A 25,540-nucleotide genomic window follows, 5' to 3' on the forward strand; every position below is an offset into this window, starting at 1 on the left:
CTATCAAACCAGTAGGTGGAGCTGTCAGCCTGTTCAAAGTTCAGTCTTGTTAGTGACACTGTTTGACATATGGGGCTACGATCAGTGTTTCATCACCGCCTTTGTTCAAATCATTCAAAAAGATGGAGAAGATAAACAATAAAGAGAATTAGAAAGGAGGAGAAAATGGGAGACTCACCCGCAGTGCTTCATGTTGGGGGGTTTGTCCATGCGGACGGCCAGCTTGATCTTCAGCTCGGCGTCCTGACTGTTCTTGGGGACGGCCATCCTGTGGAAGTCAGCCTGCTTTGGTCCATTGGTGGTGGGGTTGAGGACCACCTGAGGGGACAACAGGATACCGTCATTGTCGTTCTTCTGTCCAGCTCAGAAATTGAGTAATGATTAACTGTGATGTGATTACTGGGCAGTAGATTTTCTCTCTTTGACAGATGTGAGCACATCAGGCTAAGATAGTGACAATGATCTGCAATGAGTGTGCCGTTTTCTGTGACAACCACTTTGCTTTTTAAAAGTCAACTGTGGTGGTACTGTATGTTGTAGGGGGTCGACTGCTGCTTTTAATCGGCTGTGACTCAACAGGTAGAGATGGTTGGGAGTTCAATCCCTTGCTCCTCTAATCTATATGGCGATGGCTCCCTGGGCAAGACACTCAACACCAAATTGATCCTGGTGGATGCCTCCTGCCTTGATTTACGTTTTATGACCTTCAGCTGAATCTGAACTGCGTAAGGTTTCTCTCAAGGGAGACCTAACCTTCCTGCTGCTTACCATAAAGATGCAGTCTACTGGCAACCCAGAGGGGGCTTTTCCTCTAATAAGATTTTTAGAAATAACAAGAGTTCATCACACAGTGAGCAGAGCATTTGGTCCACCACCACCACAGAAACATGAGAACAGTTAATATTACATGTTATTCATCCAACCAGCTGTCATGACAACTATTTATTTGTTAATCAATCTACAGCAGAAAAGGTACAAAGGAATTTTAGTGCCCAGTAGTTTTAGAACATTACTGCGCATAACTGTTCAAGACTATACACTTGTGAGCTGTTACGACAGAACTCTAAATGCTCTGTGTTAGGGAAACAGAATACAATAGAAAGCTTTTTTGCCATTGAAAGAAAGAAAATGAAATTAGTAGATCAGATACATCTCGGGGGTCTGATAGGCCGGGAGATTTTATACCGGAGAGCTCAAGCACTTAACCTTAAAAGGTCTCATAATGTCTGCATTCACATTCCGCCTTAAAATACATCAGGAAAACTATATCATGCTGCAGATGGCAACAACACCACCTAATACTCACAGGGTATGATGTAGTATTGGGTTGAGGAAGTGTTTACTGGGGACACATGAGGTTCCTTTGCTTATTCTAACACTGTGATCAAAGGATTAAGATATTTTTTGTTGATGCCTACAAACCTAGCCTTATCCTACAGTATGTGTGTGTGTGTGTGTGTGTGTGTGTGTGTGTGTGTGTGTGTGTGTGTGTGTGTGTGGGTGTGGACTCACTCGGCCCAGCTCCTTGTCCTCCAGAGCCAGGACCCCGGTGCACTCTGTGAACAGCTTTACTTTGACCGAGGGCAGCGGGTGAGTTGTGATAAAATCCCCCTGAGTCCCCCACCTGACAGACAACATTAAATGTTAACAGGCTGCAGTACATATGGCACAAAATTAAGACTTTTCTTTTTCTCCACAGGTGTGATTTTGCTACACGCTCCAAGAATCCAATCACTCGTAGACTCCATTTCTGAATAAAATTATTATTATTATTATTATTACAGAAGCCTACTTAGGTTTGTATCTCTTCATTGATCAATCAAAAACAGTATATGTCAAGCTCAATTGAATCTCACTTAATACTTTCTATTTTTTTCAAGCTGAGTTCCAGTGGGATCCACATAGAATATGAAGATAATAAATGCGTGGACTTCTCTCATTAGACTTTGTTTCTTCTGTTTTTAAAAGCATGAACAAAGCCCCAGTGCTGCTACTCAAATCCAGTGACTATTATTATTAGCATTATTTGCAGACCCTAAAACACACTGGATAATGTGTTTTCAAGTTCAGTGATTTTATGGAGTGCAAAGTTGACTGCAGCAGGAGGTCACCCTGCAAATTCTGCTCCGTTTCTTGTCATCACATCACACTGGGTCTTCAGTCACAGCTCTAGAGGCAATTAACAGTTCCATCAGTGTCAGCTGTTAATGCTCATCTTACAGAGAGACACCCTCTGGTCAGAGGAAATGGACAAAAACCATCATCAAACACACTCAGACCCACGCTTCAGGGATTACACACATTTATGTCAAACTGTCCCTTTATATGTGCAGAAAGTAAGTTCTAAGGTATGTATTCGTGTGTGGCGCACAGGTGGAAAAAATAAAGTGTCAGATTCCTGCAGTTTTTGCAGATTTCTGTCTTTCTACAGTTATGAAGACATAAATAACCTTAAACATTACCAACGCAGCTTAACAGTGAGCTCACTAAAACATGGTTGTGACCAGGAAAGCAGGAGAGACCGATTTTAGCCATTTAACAGCTCTACTCATACAATCTCCATCTGATTAATTGTAATATACTTTATTTTGCTGTTAAATGGCCTTCACATGGCCTTTCATCACAAAACTAAGGATTGTGTTGCTTTGGAAACTGATGACTCTCCACAAATGCCCATTGAATCAACAAAGATTTGTGCTCAGAGGACCCTGGAATAATAGAACATCTGTTACATCATCAAATATTAAATCTGACTTGTGACTTGTTGTGTACAAGGCAGGAAAAAAGAAAGAAAAAAAAAGATTTTTGTATGCTGTATTGGGACTCAGACAGTTTTCTTTGTGGAATACTGAAAGACTAAAACTGAAATCAGTATGACCTCAACAGTGACCTTGAAATCTAATCACTTTATCCATGAGAATTTCTTTACACTTCTCCTGAGAGAAGACATCTACAAGAGTGAGACGGATGGTGAGACAACATAAAGACTAATGGCTTTGGCTGCAGCAGCTGCCACAAAATAAAAAATCACTTTTACAACCTGGTCAATTTTTTACACCGCAGGAGGTTCATTAACATAAAGAAAAGCAGCAACTTGATTTAAAAAAAAAAAAACAACAATGCAGATACACAGGTATGATTCTCGAAGCAAATCACAGATGCTTGACGTCCCACTACAATTATGATTATTATTAATTGAAAAGGTCCTCAGTGATTAAAGACTCGTTACAACCACAGGAGTCACTGTGGTTGTGTAATCACATTGTCCGTGTAATTATGGTTAACTACAATGTCATTAAATGTGTGTGATCAAAGATGAGGAATGCGAAAGCGTTCTGCAGGCTAATTACAGTGGCGGTTATAGGAGCGGAGGTAAAGCCAGGCGACGGTGGGTTCCTCTAATTGGCGTTGGTGATTGAGGCAGATGGAGGGCCCTCAAGGAGAAAAAATTAGTTTACGAAAGGGCAGCCTCATTACCACACCGACCCCCTACCGTCCCACCCAGCATCTGATGACCAAAAACCTTCAAGAACTGTAGAGTGCATAGCAACAACACTGTTGAGGAAAACATTGTTCAAAATGAAGCTTCGTGTTAATCAGCAGCATGAGAGGGAGCAAAAACAATTATCAAGAATATTTCGACAATAATATACTTTAAAGAGACTTTTCTGTTACCGTAGTTATGAGACGAAACCTGTGCACTCAGAAACTGAGAGAAGTGGAACAGTTTTTAGTCAAAACACAACCATTTATTTGTTTATAAGGAGTAAGATCTGACGATATTGTCAAGCAGGGCTGGGCACCAAAACCTACTTCCAATGCAGCACGGTTTCTGATACAGTTGCTATTCTTCTAGACCAGATCACATTGCTTACAGGTAATTTCGATGCCTGAGCCAGAGTTTCTTTGGCAGCACCTAGTCGTCTCTGTGGCTGTATGAGCTACAGCTCTGACAAGCGCCTGCTTATCCACAAGCTCACAGATTTCTACCACCATCATCTAATGATGGAGGCAAGGTGTGGGCCAGAGCACGCGTGCATCTACTGTATATTTATAATCCGAAGGGGGAAAAGAATGTGAGGAGAGGCAGAAGAGGTAGAAAGAAGATGACGATGGGTGAGGAATGGACCTCCACTGTTGTTCTTATTCTAAACCATCCTTGTCAAAAACCTGCTCTCTGTAGAGTCACTTCATGATGGGCAGGAATGAAAAACACCAGAGCTCAGACTAAGACCAACTCCAATCACTATTACATAACAGACTCATCATCTGGACTTTTCAGCCTCAACTGGACAATCGGAAAACATAGATTAGGGCGAGTGACTGTGCAGTTTGGGAATGATGAGGGTCAGACTCTTACCCTGTTACATATAAGGTCAGTTAGGTTCTATCTGAGTTCAGAGAACTTTTTTTGTTTTTCAAAGCGTATGGTCTGCTGTGGTGCACTTTCAGGTAACTGTGTTGAATGGATATGAAAGGATTCAAATTTGGTTTTAATCCATTACAAATTTAAGATAGGCAAGTCTGCCAAAGTGGTGGTCTATAACTATTTCATAGTAACATCCTGCTGTAGATACAGATTATATTCCAAAGCCTAAGTAGTGGAACTGGAAGAAACAGAGTGGCACCATTAGCTGGGTCAAATTATACAAGTCGTGTACTGACTAAAATTAAGCTTATTTTGTGTCACGTCATCATTAAAAACTCAGGCAAAGCAAAGATAAATACTGCAGGATATTATATCTTTATTTGAGTCAAATTCATCATATCTTTACTTTAATCATGTAAGATAGACAATGTTTCTTGAATTATTTATGTTAGCACATGTATAAAAACAGCTGGTTGCTTTCCATTTCATTAGTCCTATAGCAAGTGACAGTATGTACGGATCAATCCCAGGTTATTTCTTTAGCCTTCCAAAAATTAAAATGTGCTTGCTTCTGCCTGTATGTCAGTTGAGACACCAGATTATGCTGTTTGCAATCTTTGTGTCAGCTCTGTTTCATTATTACTGAATAATAACTTTAATAACCTCCGTTATTGAATCGGTGTCTGTGCTTTACTTTCTGTGTCTGCATCAATTGTTCGATTAGCACACCCTTGACCGGGTGTAACAGAGACAGAGGAAGAATAACTCACTGTGGTCTGGCGGCTTCTGCCTGGTCCGTCTGCAGCTTCTCTCCTCCCTCCACCTCCATGGTGCAGTAAACAATCCGGTTTGGAGCAACAGACTTCAGACCCTGGACTTCCACGATGACAATCTGAAAGCACCAGTGGAGGTGAAGGTGAGCACATTGCTGTCTGCCTTGACCATCACAATACGTTCAGTCATTGCAAACTAAAGTCACATTTTAATCTGTGTAGAATGATCAAAAAGTTACTTATTTAACTGCTGAAATAATCATTATGTATGAATGGATTAAAGCTACAAAGTTGTTTTTTATTTGCTGCTCCTCTGATGCAGTGCAATACGACACATTGTGAGTGAGTTTGCAATAAAATGAAGGAGTTGCTGGGTCATCTTTGGACCTCCCTGTAAGAACACACAATGACAAGAAGTCCACAGCCCAAAAACGTATCCTGCACAGCTAAATGCAAACCCAAACTCTAATCCTAACTCTAATCTCTGAATGTAAACAGTATACAGAGTCTGGGATTTTGGTGCCTGAAGCTTTCTCGTCTCCATTTTTACCAATCAGGTGTGAGCAGGTGTGAAAGGTCTGTGTGGAGAGCAAGTGAAGTAGAACACAGTGATTGAAATGCATCAGCTTTTTAAATGTGAGTAGAGATTAAATTGGTTGTAGCTCAAACTTTACAACTGTTTACATAACCACTGTCAACAAGACCTAAAATAATGTCTGTATTCAAACAGCAGCTAATGAGCTCAGAGTTTGAACGAAACAAAACCCTGTCGTATCCTGAACCATTCAACCGTGTCCAAACTGTCAAACATCATCTTAAAGCTTGAAGCAGTGACTCCACTGTGTGAACATTTTCTAACTCCTGAGATCTACAACTCAATGCCTTCCTCAAAAAAAAAAGACATCCAAATACACACACACACACAAACCTCCAGAGTGAAAGACAGCACAACGTCAGATTTGGACAAGACGTCTCCCTCGTCTCCAAGATCCAGGAAGGAGTTGTTCATAGAGGAGCGTTTGAGTTTCTGTTTAAAGTCTGGGCCTCCCTTGGACACCGGCAGACTCTCTAGGTTTGCCATCAGAAGGTTGACGGATGAGCGCAGCTCCTCCACATACAGAGCTTCCATGTCATTAGAGACAAACTTTGGGTATCTCTTTTCCTGCAAGACACAGGTAACACAGAGGTAAGGTAATCTTCTTCAGCTCAGATAAGAGTAACAGATAAGAGTAAGACTTGCAAACTTATGACCTGTAACTGTTCTAAGTTGTACAGTATGTACATACATTTCAATAGCCCCTTTTCCACCATCATTTTCAGGAACTTTTATTACCCGGGGAAAAGAATTCCCAGTAATCTGTGTGGTTTGCGTCTCCTCAGCAAATACGCTCAAAAGAACCTGGATGTCCACTTGTCCGCTTGTCGTACGTCCTTTTCTTTTGCTCCATATGTTTTAAATGACCGATCGCGAAATGAATAAGTTCTTCTTTCTCTGTCTCATTTTAAAGGTCTTGTTTAAAAGTGGGTTGCAGCCACACTGGCCTAAAAGTTTCTCGAGCACACAGCCCCTCCCCTCTAGAGTTCCTGGTAATCTAAAAAGTCCCTAGTCAAGAGTAGGTACTTCTTTTGGTGAATCTTTTGGGTCGAGGGAATTTCTGTGGAAACTGAAATGAGAAAAGTTCCCTGCGGTGGAAGAGGGGGCAAATAAATGCATTCTTTTTATTTCTCCGTACTGGGTCCAGACGAATCACTAACTGTAGAACAGTGTACCTGATGAGGAAGATGTTTGGAAAGACATTTGTGTGAGTTGTTACGGTGATGGTTACAGTCAGCACCTCAGCATGCTATAATTGCTGAAACAATTAAGTTATTAATGACAATGAGACTAGAGAAAATTAAATGGTTGTAATTTAAGACTTGCAATCTAACTGATGAAACTGTTTTTTGCCACATTGGAGGCAGTCGTGTCAAGTAGCTACTTTGTAAAAAAGAAAAAGAAAAGATGGGATTAATGCTAGTTATTCATCAATTATTCTCTATTTGCCTGCTATTTGGTAAAAGGCAGGTTTGTCCCTGAGTTTGTTGAGAAAGTGAATGTGCTTAAGAACCAATTGTTAGTCATACCTGCCAAACCCATCGTCTGTGTTCAGCTATATTTCTCTGGTTCCTGGACCAGTTCCATTCAGGAACCTTGGTGCACCAAGTCTGCATTTTCACCAGCTTTGAGCTCAACCATTTTTATCAAGGGATGCATGAAGAGAACTCATGTAGAATCAGCGTTGCATTTTGCTGCAGTATAATAAAGATAGGTTGGACTCGTGTCCTTTTACAGTTACACATGACTTGCAACTGTTGCTTATTAGCAATCAACCACACTAGAGAAGAGTCTGACCTCTGACACATGAAGGGTCTGGTCTTCTTTGGTCCATTTGGTTATAACAAATAATTTTAAACAGACGTAGGACCCACTGTACAAGAACAGGACTCAGGGGTATACATGAAAAGAAAAAATCAATATAAAAATAATAATAAAAGAAAAAAGAAAATGTGTGTGTTACTCACCCTGGCAATCTTCTCAGCAAGTTGGAGCCTGCCATCAAGCTCTCTGCGGATCTGAGCTGCCTGCTCATCCACGTTGTCCAACTGAAAATAAGAAAAAGGAAAAGAAGACAGTTTGTTTTTTGCTTTTTTTATCTGCTAACCAGTTATAAAAGTCGAGAATCAATAAACCATGACAAAGTGAAAGAGAGACAGTCTTCTGTGAAGAAGTGGACTGTGAATAGGTTAACCAATCAGCAGCTGAGGTGATAGAAGATGACACTAAAGAGTCCATCAGGACTGATTGTCTACAGTGTGGTGAGCGAGTGGTTCATCCACTTCACCATGATGAGGAACAGGAAGTTCAACCATGTTAGTGGACCTCTTGTGTATGACATGACAAAGTTGAAGAACTATACACACACACACACACACACACACACACAGTTCCCATCTCTGTATGTGATACTGAAGTGAATGACCTAGGGCATGGATACGATTTTGATTCATTTTCTACTGCTTTGTGCCCCACATGAGGGTCTGGGGGGGGGACAGTTCCCTACAACCATTCACTCTCACACTCACACCCACTCACAATTAACCTAATCTGCATGTTTTTGGACTGTGGGAGGAAGCCAAAGTACCCGGAGAAAACCCAAGCACATACAAGGTGAACATGCAAACTCCCACATAGAAAGGCCCTTAGTCGAACTGGGATCCAAACCAGTGACCTCCTTGCTGTGAGGCAACAATACTAACCAGTAATTAAGCTATAAAGATCTAAGTTTAAAATCACGTTGCAGTTCCATTTTCCGTAATTAGGGGCAGAATCTGTTTGATCTGCTTGAGAGTGTCATACTGACAAGTGGATTATCTCACGTTAACTCTAACGTCAGCAGCAGGGAATGAACGAGAAGATGAAAGCAAGCTAAAAAAAATGGACTGAAGTTTGCTTAGTGGGCAGAAAAGTGTGCCTCACTTGAGCGAAGGCGTCTGAAATGACAATCAAAGATTAAAAGGCACAGATTGTAACTGGCCTGAAGTCAAACAGACAAGTAAGAAATTCATGCTTGATAAAAGGGAAAGAATGAGCCGTTTAATTTGTGCCAGTTTCACTCCAGACTGCAGTGTCTCATTTAGACCGATATAATCTTCCTTTAGTCACACTGCCAAGATATCCAGCCCTGCTGCTGAAGAGAGAAACACTGACGAGCTGCAGCTCTAAAAACCAAAACTCATCCAGGAGCAGCAGCTCCAGATAAACAGATGAGTCGGAACCCGTGAATCTGTGTCTCCTCCACCTGTACATAACACCTTATCAAGTACATCTGGGGCTGATGTGAAATGTCAGAGTAAAGGTAAAATCAATGTCTGAACCAAATGTATGGCAGTCCACACAAGAGTGGCAATTAGGGTTCATCATGCCACTGTGAACGTTGACTGTGACTGAGTCAAAGTCAAAGTTTTACTTCTTCTTTTTTGTGAATGCTTTCATCTACCTTAATCAGATTTGTTTACGACACACAAAAAGCAGTTTGAATTGAATCTTCAAACTGCCGCAGAGCGATGAATGGCATTTGTCCCTTCACGATAAAAAATTACAAACAAGCGTCTGTTTTTCATAAATAAATTGATCACTTAATAAAATATTAAAAACTTCCTGTCAGGCCCTGACACCCAGCTGCACTAATTACTAAAATATGGATATGCATCCACGGATAAATTGACAGGGCTGTAGTTTCCTTTGTGCCGACACTGTGTCGTCAACAGAATTGGATGACTGGGGCGCTGACATCCAGAGACGAAAACAAAAAAACACACAGAGTCACTGGTGACGAGGTCTGCTGATGTGCATCCTAATTAACGCCACAAACCGAGGGAGAAAATGTAATTCATTATCAGACGGATGGAGTCAAACCCTCATGGTGTGAACTTGGGTTTGACAGACAAACTCAAATTCAGTGTTAAGCGATTTGATTGTTGCTCACTTTGTGTTTTCCCCCTGTAGAGACCGTCATCAGTGAGTGACAGTAGCTGTGAGTGTCAGGATGTGTTCGTACTTTAAACAGCATTTACTTAGCACCTCTAATTCGGTAGAACAGTGTAAATAAATAATAACAACATAATAAAATACTGAGTTAAAGTCAGTTGTTTAATTAAGTACTACATGAAAACTTAATCAAACAATTACAATTCAGAAATGTCCAAAAAGTATGTTTATTCAATTCAGCTCAATTAAAGCCGCATGATTTGGTCAAGAAAAAATCATATTGCCATTATTTATAAGAGATACTGTGACTGTGAAACGAGTCACAATTGGCAGAATAACTGTCATTTGTGCATCTTAACTGTAATTTTCACACAGAACAAGCTTTTGAAGCGTGTGTCTTGATTTTAACCTCCATTTCATTCTTTTCACTGTATCATTTCGAGTTTTTCATCACTGTCTTTTATTTTGCTTGTTTCACTGCACAAGGTGGTTCTTTTCTTTTTGTATGACTCTTTACCTTTTCTTTGTCCATGTGTAATTGTTTCAGCCAAAAAATTGGGTGAGTAAAAAAAAAAAATCTCATTAATAGTGTCAGACATAATGAAGAAGACTCAATATACCCGGCGGTGATGATTAAAGTAAAACCCAGAATTATGTTTGGTTTGGTTTATGTTTGAAGAGTCAACGTGATTACATTTCTGTGGTCAGACAAACAACAGCGGCCATCATAGCCAGTCAGGTTGTGTTAATTAATTTCAAATCTAATTAACTGTAACCGAGATAACGCACATCGCAGTTTGTCCACCGCTCATCAAACTCTGCATTTAACACGTCTCGAGGTGTCACGCGAAGACGTCTATGAAACGGATCCCGTAACGACAACAGTCCAATACAAGTAAGTGGAATACAGTTTTTGGTTTACGGTTAGAAAAGGTTGAAAAAAATGAATAAAATAAACATATTATTGTTACATATCATAGAATTAATCATGCCTATGTGTCCTAATACAACTGCATCTGAAAATGACTTGTTTAAACCAGAGAAGGCCCTGAAGTTGCAACAAAAACATCAGTGAGAGAGAGATCGGAGTGTGGCTCAGTTGTTCTAACTTCAATTATGTGGTCTTTGTCTGAGGCCTTTCTAATTCTGCCTCACAGAGCATTTCTATGACAACCAGCCTTCATGTAAATGTCATTGAAAGTCTTTTCAGCATGTTGACACATCAGACAGACTGAATCAACACGGCGAACATTCAGCACAGGCAGGAAGGAATGTGTCAGGTTTTTTTTTTACTTCATAATACAGACAAACGTATCCCATTACAGAAAACAAACTCAGTATTAATAGTGGCACATTTTGAAAAACAAGTCTGTAAGAGTGGAAGACGATGATGCTTTTGCAAGAAATGATCTCTCTCATTTAGTTCCAGTCGATCTACAGATCCGTCGGTCCACTTGCTTGTGAACTCTGTGAATTTGTGTTTTTCAATGAAAATCTAATTATTGTTATTATTATTCTTATTATGCTATTTTTAAGATGGAAAAACATTCATGTTTTTCCATCATTTCCATTTTAAAAAGCATGTTGTGGTGAAGGATTGGCAATCAACCGAATGTGTTTTTCAAAGATCTGACTGATGCTGGAAAGGCTTTTATGACTATGACAGAAATGACTCCGCATGAAGCATTCAATCCACGTAGCTACACAGACAAAATAATCACATTTGGCAATTTATCAGTTACGGTCATATCGATACGTGAAAGAAGGAAACAGATAGAAAAGACGGCCATGTTCCTCCGGGTGGATTTTGTTTCCCTCAGATCAGAATTCATTCAGTTCAGAAACACCAGTGGTGTTTAAAGTTACAAAGAGGCACAAACGCTGAATTTAATAGCATGGAAGGCGACCCAGCAGGGGCCAACAGTCTGCTGCTCACGTCCAGACAGAATAAAAAAAAAAAAAAAAAAACACTTGTTATTTTCAAAAACGTTGTGGTTGCAATCAGAACTAATCACTGCATCACAGCACAGAATAAAAAGGGCTGCTCAGAAAAGGACATTTCTCAAATGTATCCAGTAACTTAAAAAGTAAGTGGAGATCAGACGTTAATGTTTAACGTTTTGTCTTTGGAAAAGATTTGATGTCTGATCAAACACTCATAGAAAGATTATTTTTTTCATAATTCAGACTAATGAGGTTAAAAACCTGTATCTAATATGACAGACTTTTTGTTTTTCTCAAAAAAGTAAGACGTTCATGACATTACATGTGCAGAGAAAATGGTCTATTGACAGTTAAAAAACATAAAAGGAAAATGAAGGTAGCGTATAGAATCTTGAGAACACACGGATGTCTTTAGCACAAAGACAAAGAACACTATAAACTGTATGTGCACCTTTACATTAAGGGACATTACATTAACCCTAGAGAACAGCCAGTTTAATACAGATGTAAGACAGATGTTTTGTATTGTGTGGGATAAATAAAAGCAGCTTTATGTTTTGATAAGATAAAATAAGATGTCATATAGTGCAGACTTGCCCAGAGCACAGTCATCATAAAAAGAAAGGTTGCTGCCTTTTGCTACGTCAAAGGACTCCTCAATTTATATTAATTTATTGTAGTGAGTGTAAAAAATAAGTGTGCTTCAGAAAGATAATCGTTTTCTTGCAGATGCCATTTCCCCCAAGACTGGGAGAGAGAGAGAGCAGCATATTTGGTTCAACATTGAGCAGTAAAATAGAAAACGTGTGAGAGTCGGGCAATTTGTATGCATGCCATGAAAGCAAAATCCAATACAGAACTCTAAATCGTCTTTACTGTACCGTAAGTATCATAAAAGTGACAACAGGGTATGGAACTCTGTGGGACTTGTTGACTTGTGTCCTGCCACTATGTCATTGTTTGCGCTGATGATTTACCCAGGAGAGCCTGTCATTGTGGGTGGGTTTTCCATCAGCCTGACTTTTACGCACATACTCATAAAAACACCTGAATGGAAATAAAAAAAATAAAAAAAAAACATTACTACACTTGAGGGAGGTGGAAAAGTTGTTGCAATTGAAACAGATTCACCTAATCCTTCTGCATTTGGTAGAAGATGGATGGATGGATGGAAACCTGGCTAGTGGTCTCTGTTATAGCTGCGTCCAAACGAATGACAAATGAAACGCACTTTACTTTGTTAAAACAGATGGTGGGGTGGTCGATGCTGATTGTTGCTGACTGGAGGACAAAAAAAACAAACTGTTTTTTAGCCACTAATCAAAAGCTCACCTAGTAAAACGTACGCCTGCAAACGTGTACAGTATCTTCAGAATAACTTTATTTTTCCAATAAAACAGTCTTTTCTACCCGTTAGTGCCTCAAATCATTGTTCCTTTTGTCCCTGCTCAGTACCATGTTTTCAGTGAGAGTGTTTATTTGTGTGTACCTTCTGGTATTCTGGTACTTCTAGTCCTTCAACATCAAAATACAAAGTCTCTGGTTAACAGCCGTCTTCTTGAAAACTGAGCAACCTGCCCCGCACAAATAAAGAATAATCATGAAAGACTGAGACAGAAAAGACACAATTACACTCTGCCCAGTTATTGCAAAGACATTAACATTTAATCCATAAGCAGAGACAGAGGGAAAAATAGAATAACAGCACACATGAATACAGCACAACACTGTCACTGCTGAAGGCAGAGCTGCATCCTGGAGCTGTGGGTAATTTATTAGAGCGTCATCTACCTGACTCTTGGAGCTAACAAGAGACGACACACAGACAGAGACGACACAGGAATCAATGGAACCACTGCAGAGCTAAATGGGCCAATGACTCACAAACACAACAGGACCAAAAAAGGTTATAGAATACAACTACAACTGGTGCAATCGCAACAAACTTGGATGCATTCAACTCACCCTGTCTAACAACCATTCCAAACAATCTCAAGAGACTCTGGGTTCAACTGCAATGATTCAAGGAAAAGAGCATAAGGCAGGTATAGACTGTAAAGGATTTCTTTAGCGGTAATGATCAATGCTTCCATAAAAACGCTTCCTCACAACTAAGGGCTGCCCCCACGGAAACAGGTTTAGGTGAATATGCATACTTTCCGTCCACAAGGAGACGCTGTTTTTTTGAAAACGCCTCCCAGAGTGGGAAAATCTCAAAACGGCACGACATGTAAACCTTAGACAACTTAAACCTTAGACAACTTAAACAATAAGACATCATTTCCCTTTCTTTCCCCTGGCTCGGTTCATTCTGTTATTAAATCTAATGTTTACAATTTCTTCTTCTTTGTTTTTTTGGAGTTATGTTACAGCGCAACTTACAGTCCCACAACTTACACTTGTCCGTGTGGGGACTGTTTGAAAATGGCAAAGAAAAAGATTGTTTACGCTTGGTGCCGTTTTCGTCTGGGCGTGGCCTAAATCACTAGTGTTATGTTATGTGTTGTGTTTAAGGAGCTGGAAGTTCGATTGGCTGTTCCACTGCACACAGCGCTCAGTGGAATGACTGCTTCTTCAGCACCTGCACCACCTTCCTACACTGCAAAGGAACCAACAAACGTTAGAGTCTAAACGAGAGTGGTGAACCAAAGAAACACAGACAAATTTAAGCAGAGTATTTTATAGATTTTTAGATTTTAAGATTGCCTATGTTCATCTGTCATGTCTGACAGAGAGCAGCAATCCAAAGACAATCAATACTTTATTAACCAGCAGGTTAACCTGCTTAATTAACCAGCAGGTTAATAAAGGAGGTAATTATTTTTCACACTTCAGTCTAATCTCATGTGTTGAATGGCTGAGATTTACTTTTAAACACATTGATACAGACATTCAGAGCCATATAAAGATATTTCAAAATGGGATTTTTATGTCTACAACCATAGACAGTTTAGGATTGGCCTATTATGGCTGAGGAAAAATGACAGCATGTCCTACCTTTACACTGCTGTAGTGATGAAAAGTGAGACTGAAAAAAGACCGTACCCAAAACTAACCATGCCATATTCTTCCACATTATAACTCATGTATGAACAGTATTCTTGCTTATGTCCTGTGCATCAGCACAAGGTTTAACTTTGATCCATTTACACAAACTTTGGAGAAAAAAAATCCAAATCAGGTCATAGAATCTTGCCAAATTTAATCCAAACTAGATAAAAAACTTCCTGAGTCATGACTGTGAGAGACAGTTCAGCAATTATAATTGATGATGAATCAGTGATTAGAATACACCCACCTGCTGCTGCATAGCCCCAGCATTGGATAGACACTGTCATCTCTCCTCAGACACCAGCTGATCTGAACAGTGAACACCTGGACTCTACACCTCCTAGCCCCCTTCAGCTGTGGGTCCTCCTCTGTTTTATTTATATCTCCCTCTATCTTTTTTTCCAGCATTGAAGCAAATGTTTGTATTTTTTATCCTACAACCATATCCTCCTGTTCTTAGGTGTTGAACTTTCACAGACTAAATGATAGTAGAGGATGAGAGTCCACTTAATGGAGCTCTGCTGATAAATATTTTTCCTTTTCCAAAAATATAGATTTAGTTTTCGTCTCATTTCTGCCAGTGCAGATTACTATTACTAGATTTGAAGGTGGTGAAAAAGAATAAATAGATTTCACAGCTATATTTAATTTGGGCAAAGAGCTCGTAGGAATGAGGAGCCAGTCATATTACAATGCCAGTTTTCAATATCGTCAAATGAGTTCACACAATGCTGATAAAGCCCATCAGTGCCACACAACACTCAGCAGTGTCTTGGTTTCCTGTCAGTGGTGACACAGAGTGATGCGAGGGACGGAGGGAAAACAGAAGCACAAGTTGAGCTAGTAAAGAGAGATACCAGCAAGTTCACTGAAACATGAGTGAAGTGAAACGAATGGTCCAATTAACCTCACTTATCTGAGCCACGAGTGAGGTAGTAGCATACTGAAGCAAATGTGGTCAAAAAACGGGCGGAGGTTGTCCTTGAAGAAATCTCTTTCAGACAATGAACTGTAAGAATGTTAACGTGTCAAACGACATGCCAAACGAAAAGAAACCCAATTGTGTTTTGGCTGTACTTACAGCAAAACAGACCATGAAAATAGACATGGAACATTATGTTTTCATCAAATTACTAACAAGTCCATGAGGAGAGTGGCTTATTTGGAAATAAAAGCAGGGGGTCCCCTACTGCTAGACACTTTGAAATCATAATTACACCGTGAGACAGGACATTCAGATTAAAAACATAGAGTTTAAAAAGACAGACGGGCTACCAACAACACACAAAAAACAAAGTGTGACGTCATACACACACACACACAGTTATTGGGTACATTAGGTATTTCTTTTCTGACATCTTGTAAGGCCGACTGTTGCACATGGGGCCTTTAACAAAACAGCAGTCATGTGTGAATTATGCTTCACCTGACAGGTCTGTAAATGAACACTGAAAACGATCGGTAGAGAAACGGAGGCAGAGAACAAACAGTACCGCCGAGAAAAAGGTCGTACCTGTGCAAACATGCAGGGAAACAGTTATAATCCCCACCTGACTGGTGGTGAACTGTGGGTGGAGAATGTTGTAAAAAGAGACTAAATCAACTGATCCCCAAGGCAGTCATACTAATAAAGCATTACTGTGGTCTGGAGGCCAGAGAGCGCAGACATTTTCCTACTATAAACCGATGCCTACTGCAGCAGCATCACACCAAACCAGAGGGCACAATGAGCAAAGTGTTACGACTCGAGGAAAGACTTGATGGGCTACAACTGTGCAGCCACTGGCTTCACATAATTATCTTCAAATTGAAATTATCGAGGTGCATTTTCATCATGAGAGGTCAAGAGCAAAATAAGCCCTGCGCACACTGGCTTTAAAACGCAAGAACTCTGTTGCTTGGCAACAAAAGTGAACAATGTCTTGATTTCTTTTTAAAAGTATTTAATAGTGGGATTTCTGCTTTTCATTTCTCTTTTTTAAACAGGTGCATAACACCTAAGACAAGCTAAACTCAGAAAAATTTGATTTATAAACAGCTTAACAAGTCGATCAAACACTGTGACTGCATATGTATAGCATTGGCTCACTGGTCATACAATCTTTTATGGTTCATTTAACATTACATTCATCTATATAATATAAGAATGTTTTACATCCATCATTCAGTTCCACCTACTTTCTCTCTCACATACACACTCACTGTGTAAAACAACATTAATTGGTGTTTGATAAGTGAATGATTTTGATTTTGAACACAGCCTACTGACTCTAACCAAGTGTATAATCATAATCATGAGTTTTACATGAGAGTTCATTATTTTATGTTTAACCTCAAGGTAAGTGCTCTGCACTGATTACTCTCTACCTCCTGCATTTACGGGCATGACGCTGTTGGAAGCACTGAGACCAAACTATTCAGTAAATGTGAGTGAAACTAGGATATTAAAGAGGTTTCGTATTTCTACTTTCATTAGTACCAAAGAGACCTTTCATATTTTACTTCATTTTAATATTAATACAAAGTGCCAGACACTAGACAATTGGAGTTGTGTAAACAAGTGGTATCAAAGTTTTGCTGAAAATGGAATTAGCTCTGAGTTCTTCTCCTTCTTTCTCCTCCTGCAGCCTTTGTTCTGTCTTTTCTTTGTCCCTAATGAAGTACAACAGACACATTCTGGTGGGTGTAGAGGTGAGGAGGACATCTCAATGGGCTGTGAAGTAATCTGTAAATGGAAGCTATTTACGTCGACAGGAACTCTCAAAGTTTATGTTCCAAGTGATATCACAAACACACAATAAATCTGTCCAGCTATAAAATAACATTTATTGATATATCATTATCGATCTCGTCTGCTCCTTTTCAGTACCCCAGACAGTGGAGCTGCAGCATTAACATATGCAGTCCGAGCCTGGAATTATACAAGCAAATGTATTCTCTTCTCTCTTTCTGCCATTTATCTACTGGTTGTTTCACTTACAGGCCCAACTGGACTTTTTTTTGAATGTCCTGTAACTAAGTTCTTTTGCCCATTTTTCCAAAATAACTTCTAATATCTGGTAGTTATCTACAACGTACTGCATGTTAAAATACTGTTTTAACCATTTCAAATTAAGAAAAACACTGCAATTGTACACAAACACCAGATTTTGTTGTTAAATTCGATATTTTAACTGTATGAAACATATTTACAATAAAATGTTTTGAGTCTATGTCTCTCAATGTGCAAAAACAGGCCAAAAAATGGAAACGGTGTACAGGTGTTCTTCTCACTCTCTCCTCTCTGGCGACAAAGACACAGATTCTCCAGCTTCCTGAAACAGTGCGAGTGAAATTACCTTAATATTACTGTAATAATGGCTTTGACGGGAAACTTTTCAGCTTTCAGAAGCCATTGGAATGTTTCCAACAGCACAAACCATTGCGTAACTACAGTAATGTAAATTGTGCTTGTGCTTTAATCTGATCACAAAAACAAAAAATCATTGAATCATTTCTGTAACTTGCATTACAAATACAGAATATCTTGAAGGGAAATGACTCTTTCATTACATATAACTTTCAGTATTCAGACATGAATCAAATGTCGCTTCTAAAGTCACAGTAAAGTTTAATAGTAGAGGCTAAAGTTCACGTGCTGCAAGTGCTTGTGCAGTGTGACATCCCAAACATGAAATATAAATGTGTGTGACAGAGTGTCCCAAGGCAGAGTGGTCCTTGATTAACAGCTGACCTGACATTTTATTGTTTCAGTGAACCATCAGTCAGGGGTCCAGACAGGAGCCAGAGCCAAACATAATGCTGCTATTTCTGCAGCCGTAGACCTTATGCTGCTGGCAACACGGTCCTCTGTGACTGAGCCAACAGAAGAAATGCTTTTGCCATTAGAAACATTCATGGTGTCGGCAACTGCACAGAAAAGTTTGCATGTCTGTGAGGAGACGTGGCTAAAAAACCTCATTCAACTTGTGTTTCTGATGTTAAAACTAACAGCACAGTGTACCAGAAATAAAATATATATACCGCATTTATAATGATAAGTCTTGTTTTCACCATGTGATTCTCTATGCCATCAGGACAGGGTTTTTTCATGGAAAAATGGTGACTTGATCTAATACATTAGTCCAAAAATGGAGAAAATAGTGTGTATATGATAAATGTGCCTATAATGATGATATGAAACCAGCTCTGAGGAAAATTTAAGGGTTCCTCGGTGCCATCTTGCTACAGCTGCCTCTGTATGACAGTGACCAAACATTAAATGTCATGGCTCTTTTCCACTACATGGTCCCACCTCGCCTCGGCACGGAACAGCTATTAATCTCCAACATTTAGCATGGAAATATCTAAAAATCTCAATATTGAACAGAGGAGTCTGGTGTATTTGGCAACAGCACTGTTGAAAGCCTGCGATTGTGAGCGATGAGCCTCATCACAACCTCTGCCACTGTATTTCACTTCAGCGACTGTGTAGGACGGAGTCTGTGCTCCGGTCATGCAGGAAGAACCGAACTAATCTTTTTAATTTACTGATTCTAATGCTTCAGTACATCGAAAACTTTACATGATGTCACTAAGTTTGTGTGTCACGTACAAAAGAGTCACGGCAGTTTCACGCAGCTCTTACTAATGTACAAATCAGGCACAATGCAGATTTTTTTAGGGGCCTCTGAAGTTTGGAAAACCTCGACTTAGCCAAAGACAATTTGAGCTTGTGCGAAAACTATTACATTTTCAACACTACCTTTTTATTCATTGAATATTTTACCTTTCCATTGTTATATCAGAAAATATTTTATTGTAAGTCTTTTTGAAACATGGGGATGATCTTACCCTAGACATTTTCAAAACACTGGTTATCCTCTTTAAATGTAACTTATGTTTCTGGGTCAGCCTGTCACATGAAAAGAGAGCTCCACTAACTTGTAATTGCACATCACTACAACTAAAACATTCATTTTCCACTCACCTGACAGGCGTTGTACAGCAGCTGGTGCTCAAACTTCCGGATGCCCAGTATCTGCTGGAACATCTCGTACAACTGCTCCTTACTGAGGATGAGCTCCGACACAGCACTCAGGTGCGCCCGCTGTATCTGGCGCCGCATGTCCTCATCCCCCCTGTAGATGGCATCGTACTTGGCAATCCAGGAGCTAAGCACAGTCTCTTTGCTCAGGCCGTCAATCTCCGGGAGGCTGCGAATGCGCCTCTCTATGTTTTTCTTAAAGACATCGCGAAAGTCATTGGCTGAGCAGCCACCGCTCTGAACCATCCGGTAAACACGCTCACTCTTCAGGAAACCCTGCCAAGGACAGAAGAAAACAATAAGCACTTTTTTGTAGTATTATGTACCCTTTAATCAATTTTTCCTTTTACCACAAGACATTGTTCAAATGAAAATGCACGTTCCAAAGTAGGACATTTAGTTTTCAGACCTATTCACAGATTGAAAACGGCACTGCATTAAGAAACACGGCTTGCTCTTTTATTTCAGTGAGACTACTGTGTGGGCAAAACCTGAATTCAACTTCTGCCATAAAACAAGGTATTGTCATTTGGTAATGCACTTCACTCATGATGATGATGTGTGGTTTACACTTTCAATTTTCCTACTACATGGCATTTGTTCAGGGGTACTCGTTTTTCAAGCGGAAGGTCATGGGGTCCGATCCCCAGATACACTAGCGTACATGCCGATGTGTCCATGGGAAAGACACTTAACTTCAAGCTGCTCCTGAAGGGATGGTAAAAGTGCAGGCCATAGGTTCACTGTATGAAAATGGGTGAATGGCAAAATAAAAGTGTCACTGATTAACCAGTCCTTCCAAGATTTTGTTATTGCTGCGACATCTGCTGCATTTGTTATAATCCATTATGAATGCAACACGTCTCCGTGGTCCACTTTTTGGTCCCAACCCACCATTTAAGAAAGACTCATCAATGACGACTGAAGAACAAGTCTGGTGCTTGGTCACAGTGGTAGACTAATTAGCAGTGATTGGGCAAAAATGGAAGGTTGTGCAAAAGTCGCAGTAATTGGTTGAATTTGCGTTGGTTGATTCACACGTCTGACTCTTTGGCAGAAGCAGACTTGCACCAAGTCTGACAGAAAAAAATAAGTGGCTCTGACTGAGGAAGCAGCAGCAGCAGTTGAACTGTGTTGCACTAAACAACCTCACAGTTGGCAGATTCACAGTTGGTTGTGAGTCACTCGGACATTCTTAACAGCCAAACATCAGCGAGAACTGATTCATCTAGTCCAGGCTGAGAGTTCAGAAAACAGAGGCTGAGGGAACTGAAGAGAGACAAACCGGCCAAAGCATCAATCTGGACTTCAATATTCTAAATATTATACTATGTACAATTTCTACTTTTAATTCTGCACTACACTATAGTAGTAGTATATACAGTATATATAGTCTATACCAATTGTTGATAATGCCAAAACCTGAAGTCATAGAGCTGTAAAGAGGCGTTTGATAAAATTATCCCATACCCTGATGACAAGAGGATTTAGTCTCGATGTTCATGTTCTAAAATGTAATCTGGTTTATTCTCTATAAATTCCTCTGGTTCTGATTCCTGAATACAAGAACTACACAGAAATGATGTACAACCTGGCCAGGTTTTCATGCAGTAGTTTTAGCTTTAAGAAGCCCAGCAGGATGAAAACAGCTTTTGAGGTGCACTTGGGTCTGCAGATATTTTGTGTAATTATACATAATAGTGGTGGAATGCTTCACAAAATCCACCGTTTGGTTCATATCACGGTTTTCAGTTAGAGTTCTCAACGGGCCTGAAAATTACAACCCGACCCGACCCGACCCACGGGTCTTTAAGCCCGGGTCGGGTTCAGCGTCCCGTTGGGAACTCTAGTGTCAGTAATTAGTCGTAGTGTCTCTTCATAAAGTTCAGGAATCACTGTGTTGCTGAAGTGACGGCGGGGTGGAATATTATACTGCGGCTCAAGTACTTTAATCATACACTGAGATCCTGCATCCTCCACCACAGCATAAGGCTGCATATCTTTCGCTATAAACACCCCCATTGCTTTACTTTGCAACGTCTGACTTCTCACCGAGCGCCTGTTTAGATGCTGCGGGGACTCTCTTCCTTGTGCTGTCAATGTTAACGCTCCGAATGTAGCCGTTCATGCTCGATTAAATCATTTTTATACATTATAAAAAACATCTTTTATTGGCATTTTAGCTTACACTTTGTGCTGAAGCTATTTAACGGACTCCATTTGCAGCTGTCTGATAATCTTTTAAGATTATAAATGATGGGACACTTGATGATTGTCTCATATCTAAAAGATGAGATGTTCTGTGTTCTGTATTTTATATTAATATTCATCTTGAGAAGCTAACCATGGGAACCATGCAAACCATGGGAGGGGATGTTGTATTTGTACATTCTGTATAGAAGATAACAATTGAATTTAACACTTTTGCCAGATCAAAATCAAGTGAAAGGAGGAAAAAGAACAATAACACTTGTAGCCTGAAGGTTGTCCTGTGGGCTTCAGCTTGCCCCTGGGTGTCGGCGATGATGGGCAATGATACTGATAAACCTGCTGAGTGTGAACCAATGGCAGATGGAAAGGAGCCGCCAGGAGGCTCCAAGAGTAATGACATGGAACAGAGATCTCTTGAATCTGCAGAGACTAAAATGTTGATAGCGAGAGACACTGGAGGAAAAAATGTGTTGGTGTCAAAGAAGTCAGCAGCAACATTTAAAATCAGCAAAGGGGGGGGCAATGTGAAGAGATATTTATGATGATAAATGAGGAGTGGAATAAGTGGGTGGTGACAGATGTAGCTGCCAAGAGAGGAGCAGATAATGAACACAAACTGTTTTAAAGTGCAGAAAACAGAAATACATTACACTGTCGCAGCAGCCAAAAACTATACGGCTGACTATTTTAAATGTAGAACCATATGATGTTTATTCCAAGGGCTTTAAGCCATGAATGTACAAACTGGCAGAGTGAATGGTTTCAGGTGTATTTAGTCATCCATGTGGGACAAAAAGAAGCATAGCCTAATAACTAGATCAGAGTCATGTCTCATTTCCTGTTGAGCACTTAATCTTACTAACAGCCACTAAAACGGATTACCGGGAGCTAAAAAATGTCCTGTTAACACACTCAGTTTAATAATTCAGGGTTAGGTGTAGTGAAATTAAATTAACCAGTTTTTTTTTTGGACTAGGTTTAGACGATTGAACACAGCTGTACAATTGAAACCATCAATGTCTCGATCTCTCGATCAAACGCAGCATTAATTGGCACTTCTGGGCTAAGGCCTCTTTAACAATTACCTGACAAGATTTAAATGTAATGAGGATTCAATTCTCATACACCTGTTGTACTGCTCTTTATTACACACAGACACACACACATTCACTTCAGTAGAAACCAAAAATCAATCACTACCACATTATCCTCCACATGAAGACTGGAGGCAATCCCAGCTGACATTGGGGCAAAAAAGTCCCTGGAGAGATTCTTGCTGTAAGGCAACAAAGCTAGCCATTGCACCACCATGTGACTTAATTTCTTTACCTCTACTAATCAGCAATATTCATGGGTTTGAGTGTAGTGACAATGTGGGAAACTGAGCCACCTTGGTGGAGGTTGGCGCAGCTCTGAACTGTCATAATGTTGACATTACCGCATTTCAAACCTCTGACTCTCTTGCCTCTCAACACAATGGTAAAGAGGTCATTAATTAATCACTGGTGTCTGCCTGGCATGAAGATGAACCAAAAGAGGGGCCAGTGGCTAATTACCCAGCAGAGGTTATTCTTCCATGTCAGCATAATGACAAGCATTTTAGTGCAACTGTGTTCTGTCTGAGCTGATGTGGGCTGTAGAAGAACAGAGCTCCTGTCACCCTGTTGCTACAAATTGATGGGATGCCTACATTTGATTGAAGCCTGTATTATCAACATGCAGCATGTCAGTGTAGGCCTCACAATTGATCAAAAAACACTTAAGTCCACACTCTCGATACATTTCGCCAATCTAATTACCAAATCTAATGCAGTTTGCAATGATTGCAGGGGGCCACAGCTTTTTATCCGTACCAGAAGAGGCACAGTGTAGTACATTGACATTAGAGGTTGTATGGATTTTTCTATGGCTGAAGCTGTTGCCAATTTTTATAAATCAGGACAGCTGAAAATGGCTGATAACCAATGTTTGTTTGTTTTTTCATATATTTAGACAATTTTCTTTTCTTTGTTTCCACTCAAACTGATAAAATATAACTCTTTAATGACAACAAAAAATTGCTTAACTTCAGCAACCACTTATTAAACAACACTAATGGTCCTTCTCTCCAATCTACACTTAGTAGCCAAGTCCACACTGCAGTGCAATTATACACATGAAACAGGTCATCACAACACTAAAAAAATACTTTTCACTGAAAAAGGTTAAGTGACCTAGCAACATTTATCAAGTTTCTCAGAACAAAAATGCATAACTTGTTACAACGCCAATTAAAAAAAATGACTTGGCCAAACGATTTATAAGTCTACGGCTAATGGACATGGTCTAATAATATTAAACTACTTGACAAACTATGTTGGGTTCAAATTTAACATCAGACCAGTGTACAACTCCATACCAAAAGCCGCCCTCCCTCTGCTGCTCCTTGGATTCCATAGGCTTTCCACCATCTTTGTGTGGCGACACAAATGTCAGCCATTATTACTAATGAATAGATCAGCATGAGACTTCCTCCTTCCCTGCTGCTCAAATTAATTGCTGCTTTAAAATTTCACTAAATTATTTACACACCAGCAGAGTGCCCAGCTGTGTGTTGGAAGATTAAAAGGCACAGACAACAAGAGTATGCGCTCTCCAAGTGACTGAAAACACTCACAGAGGTCTTAAGTTCAACAGGACCAGGCATTTCAGTGGGTAAACCTTCAGTTTTGGCATGTATTCTCGTTACTGTAACTCCTAGACTGTTTGTGGTATCAAGAAATTTCAAAAACTATGGACTGGTGATCTGTCCAGGGTGTGACCCTGCCTTTTGCCCTATGTCTGCTGAGATTGGCCTCATGCGGAGGATAAAGTGGTAGAAGATGGATGAATACCGGAAAGCTTTGCGTCCATACAGTAAATTTGGCTTTTATGGTAGCACTCAGGACTTCACAGACAAGATTCCCCAGCGCATCACACCTTGTGACGTCAGCTTCCCAGTACCCTAATTCCTTAACGGTTGAATAACTGCCAGATATCTAAAGTGAAAGTTATCTAGGAAAGAGGGGCAGAAGCACTCACTCATTTTTTGACAATTCTACAGCCATAAAATCAAAGTATATCCAGGCAGTGATTATCATGATGGTCATAAGATAAAATAAGGTTAAACACCCAGCTATCCCGATCACAAAAGCAATTGTATGGTTGAAAATAAAAGGATAAGCTGGATGTGGTATTAAAAGGTTTCCTATTATTTCTACAGCCATCATAAGCCTCACACCGCCTGGTAGCGGTGTGAGGGCTTGCCTGCCGCATTGACCCCGAGAGCTACGCCAGTGGGAGTGCATTGCACTCCTGGCAGGGTCACCCATGCTGGACAGGTGTACCGCCTCACCCCTGAGGTAAAAAAAAGGGTTACCGTAGGGCCAATTACCCAACCTACTGTAGAAAAAAAAGCACTAATGATGAGAATATCATCGGTGGCCTATGCTCCGACAGGGGCAAAGGGCCTAAGTAAGCAAGTAAGTATTATTTTTACAGTGACCGTCAAACAAAATATACAGTTTCAGTATGTGCTCAGGATTATTCATAACAGAAACTAGTTCTGTAGGTACTTTGGTAGTTGCCTTACTTACTTCATAAGTACTTTCAAATTCAAA

General features: G+C 40.1%; 1 protein-coding gene across 6 annotated transcripts in view; it reads right to left on the minus strand.

Moving 5' to 3' along the window:
- Window positions 1-25,540, minus strand: part of cadps2 (Ca++-dependent secretion activator 2) — a 135,869-nt gene that overhangs the window by 76,275 nt on the left and 34,054 nt on the right. For all 6 annotated transcript variants that reach the window (XM_058645624.1, XM_058645622.1, XM_058645626.1 and 3 more), the window contains exons 3-8: window positions 19,635-19,967; window positions 7,705-7,785; window positions 6,071-6,304; window positions 5,140-5,261; window positions 1,513-1,624; window positions 179-318 (exon numbers count right to left, since the gene is read on the minus strand). In XM_058645624.1, coding sequence (XP_058501607.1) covers window positions 179-318; window positions 1,513-1,624; window positions 5,140-5,261; window positions 6,071-6,304; window positions 7,705-7,785; window positions 19,635-19,967 — 1,022 coding nt within the window. The remainder of the gene's footprint in view (window positions 1-178; window positions 319-1,512; window positions 1,625-5,139; window positions 5,262-6,070; window positions 6,305-7,704; window positions 7,786-19,634; window positions 19,968-25,540) is intronic.

Source organism: Solea solea, chromosome 12 (assembly GCF_958295425.1).
Source record: "Solea solea chromosome 12, fSolSol10.1, whole genome shotgun sequence".
Lineage (NCBI taxonomy): Eukaryota > Metazoa > Chordata > Actinopteri > Pleuronectiformes > Soleidae > Solea > Solea solea.